At 41.5% G+C, this 7,835-nt stretch overlaps 1 protein-coding gene across 2 annotated transcripts in view; it reads right to left on the bottom strand.

Moving 5' to 3' along the window:
• The window catches only part of TAF9B (TATA-box binding protein associated factor 9b), a 12,330-nt gene extending 5,978 nt beyond the window's left edge, over positions 1–6,352 (bottom strand). For both annotated transcript variants that reach the window (XM_006753173.2, XM_006753174.2), the window contains exons 1-5: positions 6,259–6,352; positions 5,575–5,656; positions 5,120–5,256; positions 4,894–5,028; positions 3,795–3,870 (exon numbers count right to left, since the gene is read on the bottom strand). In XM_006753173.2, coding sequence (XP_006753236.1) covers positions 3,795–3,870; positions 4,894–5,028; positions 5,120–5,256; positions 5,575–5,656; positions 6,259–6,309 — 481 coding nt within the window. In that variant the 5' untranslated portion in view covers positions 6,310–6,352. The remainder of the gene's footprint in view (positions 1–3,794; positions 3,871–4,893; positions 5,029–5,119; positions 5,257–5,574; positions 5,657–6,258) is intronic.
• Between the last annotated feature and the right edge of the window lie 1,483 nt (positions 6,353–7,835).

Below are 7,835 nucleotides of genomic sequence, written 5' to 3'. Positions count from 1 at the left end.
CAGCAAAGCTATCATTTAGAATTGAAGGTCAGATAAAGAGCTTCACAGACAAGAAAAAGCTAAAGGAGTTCATCACCACCAAACCAGTATTATATGAAATGCTCTAAGAAGAGGAAGAAGAAAAAAGTAAATATAAAAAATTATCAACAACAAAGTGACAACAAATACATATCTATCAACAAGTGAACCTAAAAATCAAATGAATAAAAAACCTGATGAACAGAACGGACTGGTGAATATAATAGAATCAGGGGCATGGAAAGGGAGCAGACTGACAATTCTCAGGCTGAAGGGGCTGTTAGGGGTGCGGGAAGAGATTGGACAAAGAGCTTACACCTATGGATGAGGACAGTGGGGTGGGAACCGGGTGGAGGGCAGCTATGGGGGGGGAAAAGAGGAACATCTGTAATAACCTGAACAAGAAAGATTAAAAAAGAAAAAAGAAAAACTACAACTATCATTGAAAAAAATCTACAACTGTCATCATCTCCAGGAACAAAGTAGAAGAAAGCCTTAATGGAAGAAAGCCTAAAAGTACACAGAAATCTGGGTTCTATTGCTTTCTTTTACAAACTCAGGAAGTGAGAACTTTATATCTTCATTCCTAGGCAAGTTTTCTTATGTATTAAAGAGTGGTTCAAAGAATTTGATGACATTTAATGAAGCAGTCATGTTTTATTTGGTCAAGAAATTTCACAGTAGGTAGGTGTTTTCTTGGCCATTACTGTAAGTAATTGTTAACAAGTAAGTATGGAGTTTAGGCTTTAAAATTCAACAGAGTAGTTGCTTAGGTCTTATGCATTATAAAACCCATTGGAAAAAAATTTAAAGTTAAAAACTTGCACCTTTTATTTTAAAATATGTTTTTAGTGATTTCAGAGAGAGGAACGAAGAGGGGGAGACAGAAACATTGATGAGAGAAAACCATCAATCAGCTGCCTGCTGCCTGCCCCGTACTAGGGATCCAGCCTGCAACCTGGGCATGTGCACCGACCACATGAACCCACAGCCCCTTGATTCTTGGGTCAACACTCAACCTCTGAGCCACACTGGCTGGGCAAAACGACAGTATTGATCGTAGCAAAAAGGCCAAGAAGTGATCTAACTAGGAATAAAAATCACAACTGATAACAAATTGGTTAACTTACGAAAAACATGTATAACTGATTACCATAGCTTAGACTTAGAAAAAAAAAGGGTAGCCCTGGCCAATTTGGCTCAGTGGATAGAGTGGCAGACTGAAGGGTTCTGGGTTCGATTCCAGTCAAGGGCACATGCCCAGGTTGTGGGTTTGATCCCTGGTGGGAGATGTGTAGCGGGCAGCCGATTGATGATTCTTTCTCATCATTGATGCTTCTCTCCCTCTCTCCTTCTCCTGTCCTCTCTGAAATCAATATAAAAAAAGCATATTCACTTAATATGAATCTACAGATGAGCAGTATATGACCAAAACCTTACACAAACTTATATGCAAATTTCTATTCACAGAGGTCACATGCCGTTAGAAGTGTACAAGTAAAGCTATACTAGGCTGGTTTGAAAATGCTGAAATGTAAATTCATATCCTAAGAATATGAAGAGATTATCTACACACCTCAAAAATCAAATGGTGCTTATACCAGAGTTATATGACATCTATAGGACTCAAGTTATAAGCAATAAGAGCCAGAAAACAATACTGATCAAAGAGAAGGGATTTTTTTTCCTGAAAATACTTTGTGAAAGAAATCCAGCAAGAATTTAGGACAAAAAAAATCGGGAAATCTAAATCTATTATTTATATACTAGAGGCCTGATGCATGACATTCATGTACTGGGGAGAGGGGGTCCCCTCAGCCGGCCTGTGCCCACTTGCAGTCCAGGATCCCTAGGGGGATGTCCACTAAGGGGCCCTTAGTGCTACTGCTGAGGCAGGAAAGGCTCCCGCCACTGCCACTGTGCTCCCCAGCTGTGAACCCGGCTCCTGCGTTGAGCGTTTGCCCCCTGGTAGTCAGTGTGTGTGACAGCGACTGGTCATTCTGCCATTTGGTCAATTTGCATATTAGCCTTTTATTACATAGGATTTCCTTATTATCTAACCAATGACATTAAAAAGATGCAAATAGCCCTAAGTGGTTTGGCTCAATGAATAGAGTGTCAGCCTGTGGACTGAAAGGTCCCAGGTTCGATTCCGGTCAGGGGCATGTACCTTGGTTGTGGGCACATCCCCGGTAGGATTTGTGCAGGAGGCAGCTGATCGATGTTTCTCTCTCATCAATGTTTCTAACTCTCTATCCCTCGCCCTTCCTCTCTGTAAAAAATCAATAAAAAATATTTTTAAAAAAGATGCAAATAATGGTTTCTCTTTTTTTATTGTTTCAAGTTTTACATATGTCTCCATTTTCCCTGTCTGACCCCCCACCGCAACTCCTAAATATCATTCTCACCTTAAGAACATTATACTAAGTGAAATAAGTCAGTCATAAAAAGCTAAGAACCATATGATTTTACTCATATGTGGGATATAAAACAAACTCGTGAATACAACAGTGCGGTGGTTACCAGAGGGAAGTGGGTGGGGGGAGAAAGGGGTTCTAAATATGGTGACAAGAGAAGATTTGACTTTGGGTGGTGAGCACTTGGCACAATATACAGATCCTGTAACACTGAAACCCCCACCTGAAACCTGTATGTTCATATTGACCAATGTCACCCCAATAAATTTAATAATAAAAAAATACCATTCTCCACTAAAAGGAACCAGTGCTCTTTGGAGAAATAGCTGATTCTAGGACAGGTAGAAATATAAGCTGAGCTTGGATCATCTTTTGCCAGAAAGCAAGAAATGCTCAAAGAATGATGGATGGGCATAGATGAAGGCACTGATGAAGGGGTCAGGATACAGGAGTGGGGAACCTTAATTCTGCCAAGGGACATTTGGATATTTATAACGTCATTCATGGGCCATACAAAATTATCAACTTAAAAATCAGCCTGTTGCCCTAACCGGTTTGGCTCAGTGGATAGAGCATCAGCCCATGGACTAAAGGGTCCCAGGTTAATTTCTGGTCACCATCCTGCAGGAGGCAACCAGGCGATGTGTGTCTCTCACATCCATGTTTTTTCCTCTCTCTGTCCTCTTCCACTCTTTCTAAAAATCAATGAAAAAGTATCCTTGGGCGAGGATTAACAAACAAACAAACAAATAAATCAGCCTGCTATATTTGGACAAACATTTAATTAACTCACCCTTAATGCCTTGGCAGGGCCATACCAAATGATATCTTGGGCCTTATACGGCCCATGGGCTGGACATTCCCCACCCCTGGTATAGGACAATCAGTGCTACTTTTGAAGTGGTTAGTATTAAAACAGAATTTTTTCCCTTTGATATCCTTAAACTTTTTGTACATTTTAAAACTTTCTTTTGACTGCATTCTGTTGTAAATTTATTCAGAAATTTCTTTAATTCCTGATAATAAATTGGCTACTGCCATGAGTGTATTTGGCAACTTCATTTGTATAGGAGGCAGAAAGAACACAGCTTAAACTATTGGTACTATAGTTTATACTAACCACAAGGTTGGGTAATGTCCACATGTATACTCATTTGGGATCAGATATTCTTTACGGCTTTCTCATTTTGAAATCTGATAAAATATATGTCTATAGCTTTACTAGAGGATGAGTAAATGTAATGATGGCAACACATATATGGGAATTTCTGACTCACCTTTTGATTTGGATTATAGTTCAATATCAAGTGCTGAGGCACCTCTTTACCACCCAGAAAAGGTATTTCCCTTCTCACTTACCTATAGTAGGAGTGGTAGGTCTGCTACTAACAGCACCAACACTTAACCGTGGAAGTAGTCTTCCTTGGTTAGGTCCCTAAGGGTTTAACAAATTAGTTTTAATGTTGTTCACATTTGACACTTAAACTTACCAGGAATGAAATTAGGATTGTTGATGTGAATTATTAATGGATAATCCATGGCAAGAATGTCTTGTTTTTGTTCTATTAGTGTTCTAAATTTAACATTAAAACTAGGGTTTTTATAAATGGATATGAGTATGTATATAAGTAAATATATAATTATATAGTATTTGGTTTAAGGTAGAGTCTTATTTGGGGATAACAGCTAACTTCCTTATAATTTTTAATCTTAACTAGTCAACATCTAAACCAAAATAAACTCTTACTAGTATAGTGGAATTTCAGACATCAAAAGCAGCCCAGCCCTAACTGGTTTGGCTCAGTGGATAGAGCGTCGGCCTGCGGACTCAAGGGTCCCAGGTTTGATTCTGGTCAAGGGCATGTACCTTGGTTGCAGGCACATCCCCAGTAGGGGGCGTGCAAGAGGCAGCTGATCAATGTTTCTCTCTCATTGATGTTTCTAACTCTCTATCCCTCTCCCCTTCTCTCTGTAAAAAAATCAATAAAATATATTTTTAAAAAAGCAGCCCAATGTGAGGAGAACTTTTTCAGTGATTGGAGAGCCTTAGGTCATATTTCAGAAAGCAAGTTCAATTCCTGATGGTGTATTATCAGGCTTCACTAAAAAACTATGGTAAAATGGAAAGATTGGGAATTATGAGACCTGAATATCAGTCCTAGCTTTGCTACTAACTACATAGGTAAGTTTAGGATCACTTTCCTGATATGAAACATGAGTGTTGGGTTAGATGAACACTGAAGCTCCTTTTAGCTCTAAAAATCTTATATGTTATATTTTGTTTTTTTTTTAACATAGCAGGTAACTGCAGACATGGTATTTTCAAAGCAGCAAATTAAAAAACAATCCTAGTAAATCAAATTATCTTAGCTTTTAATCTACTGTACTACTTGCTTTTTACAAATTCCCCTAATACATCTCAACTTTTTAAAAAGCTAAATTGACCATAAGTTTTTACCTTTTTCATTAAGGACTTCAGCCTATAGTTTGGAGATATTAAGCAGTATCTGTCAGGTGGCAGTCTGGGTCCTGCATATGGCTTAATCAGAGGTAAAGGGGTTTGATTTTTCTGCCTTGCGATATCCAGTAAAAACTAAAAAAACAAAAACAAAAACAAAAAACCTTATTATAACTACAACGAAAAAATTTTAAGTCGAATTAACTTTAAATAAACGTTTGCTCACATCTCTTGGGGGAGGAGAGGTAAAAGATTGATCAGCTCGACACTGGATTGCCAGTCTCACATCATCTGCATCAACATTAGGTTTCTTAGCATGGCTCGAATAAATTTTTGCATCGTCCAGAATTGTAGTTACATATCCTTTAAGAACAAAACATTATTTTCTTAAACATGAGACTAGCTTAATATTTATGGCCACTTTTCTTAATCGAAGATTCCATTGATTTCTGAATTAGTTTATGCATTTTGTTTTTAATATCTAATTGTTCTATCTCTATGATCAATTAAAAATATCTCAGTATAAATACCATTTCCCCTTATCTTGAGCTCTCTTTACTGCTTTAACCTGAATTCTATGATGTTAACTGTTAAAAGTAATTTAGTTGAAAATGTTCTTACAATAAAACAATCTTTCCAAATTCACAAAGTAGGCAAATTTTTGGTGTTTTATTAACTTACGGAAAGCAAATTCCAACATTTGGTTTATAACTCTTGGTTCGTACTCCGTAATTCCCATATCCTTCAGGATCTGTGCCATCACCTGTGGATTCAAATAAGAAACACCGGATGCATAATCTAGGTATTAGAAATCAAGACTGGACCCAAGGTAATATCTGTACTTATGATACAAGGTCCCCGTTCTCTGGGCTCCAAACTTGTACTCCTTTTCTTCACAAGTGAGTGTCAGGAACACACCGAATGCTGTAGCACCCTCTTTGCAGAAAACTTTCATTTGGGCGGGGAGTGGGGGTGCAAAGAGAGAAGGCCGGGTTAGGTTTTCCCAGCGGAAGCTGGGGTGGCTCCAGCTGGTTGTCATTTTCGGATGTGGCGATGGGGGAGGCTAGCTAACACCAGAACTCTGGACGCCAGATACGAGCACATCACACTTGCAGCTGAGACGAAGAGGTGGCGAGGACCGAGGTCCCGGAGACAAAGCCCGACTGCTGGCCTGCGCGCTCCGGCGGGGCCCCCGGATGGCGGGAGGACGCCCCGGAGCCAGAACCCCCACCCCACTCCTTCCGGGCCGCCCAGGTTGGGCTGAAGCCAGCGCGCAAGACCATGCTCAGGCCTACGCCTGCGCCTGCCTCCCAGGTTCCTGGCTGTGCCGAGCTTTGCGCCCCGCCTCTCATCTTTCGCACTCACCAAGGCGTCTCTCGGAGCGTTCTTGCCAGGCGCCATCTTGCCCGACTCCATGTTTTCCCGCCGTTCGTCATCCGGGGAGAGAAGGCTGCTTGGGAGCTCCTCGCTCAGGCTCCACCCCGGGGGGTGCGGAAGGCGGGGTTACCGCGACGCCCTGCAGGCCGCCTCCTCCCAGCAGCTCCCATCCCCGAGGAGGAGGATGGGGAGCCTATTGGCTCGGAAGGTGGGGGCAAAACTTCCTTGAGGACGGACGCCCCCGCCCCGCCGCCGCCCCCGCAGCCAACACTTGGAAGAGCTGAGAAGCTCCTCTTCCCAGTGTTGTTCTCCGCAGAAGTGCACCCAAAGGGCCGCTCTTGTCTTTTCTGGGGCTTCTCCTCACACCTCCCCTGCTGCCACTTTGGCCCCTTCAGTTTCCTCTACTGGCCCCTGTGGTAGAGTTGTCAGGTCAAAGGCAAAACACGGCTAAAATTTGAATAGCAGATCAACAACTACATTTTTAGCATAAGTATATCCCAAATATCACCCGGGCCATACTTCTACAAAATCACGTGTTACTGATGTGACATTCACGTTAGGCCTGATCAAAGAATTGAATCAATACCCCTCCCCTGGGAGCTGACCTTTAGGCCACTTCACAATGGACATTCCACTTGCTGAGACCACATTCCACTTGCTAAGACCATTATCTCTCCCCTCAGGAGTTTCCCAGAATCCAGACCTGCACAGAGCATTCTCTGGCCAGAAAAAGCCCGCCTAGAGTTTTTTAAAAACCTGACTCCCCGTCTTTTGGGGCTGGCACCATTTGGGGGCTCAGCCCATCTGGTATCCAGATGACCTAATAAATTCAAGGTGACCTCTCAAAGTCTATCAGTGTCTCCATCCAGCCTTACCATGCTAACAGTCTGAGCCAACAGCCTCCTCACCAAGACTACAGAAATATGTCCCCAAAATTGTGCCCCCCCCCCATTCTCCACACAACCAGAGGGATCTTAGTCATAAATCAAATAATTCTGTTCCTTTCCTTAAAACCCTCCAATGGCTTTCCTCACACAAAAATTCATACTGATTTTGGGGGATTAATGGGCCCTTCAGTTTTAAGCAAAAGTTTACTTCATCAGACTTGTCTGAATTGGTCATCCCCAGGCATTCATCTTGAACTTTGCACAGGTTTCCCAAGAACTTTATATTCTTAGCACATTGTTTCCAGTGGGAACCTCGATACCTACACTCTGCTAAAACCTTTCCCAACTCGCCGCAGGCAACCTCTATGTAAGAGTAATACTTTTCTCCCTTTGAATAGGTAGTATATGTACAGGCTACACAATTTAAAAAAATACATATTAAAAGACAAGAAAAAGAAAATCTCTCTGGCTTGTTCTACCCACTCATTTCTCTTTTCATAAAAGGCACCACTGTTCGCCAGCTTCTTTTTTTTCTATTGATTAAGGTATTACATATGTGTCATTATTTACCAGCTTCCTGTCTACATAAATTACAAATATTATCTTTATATCGTGTTCTCCCGCCCAAATGGTACTAAACCATTGGGATAACCAACCTCTAGAGCAGGGGTTGTCAAC

This window comes from Myotis davidii, unplaced genomic scaffold (assembly GCF_000327345.1).
Source record: "Myotis davidii unplaced genomic scaffold, ASM32734v1 scaffold1431, whole genome shotgun sequence".
Classification (NCBI taxonomy): Eukaryota; Metazoa; Chordata; class Mammalia; order Chiroptera; family Vespertilionidae; genus Myotis; species Myotis davidii.
Note: the sequence above shows the minus strand (reverse complement) of the source record. Positions and strands in the feature narration are given on the sequence as shown.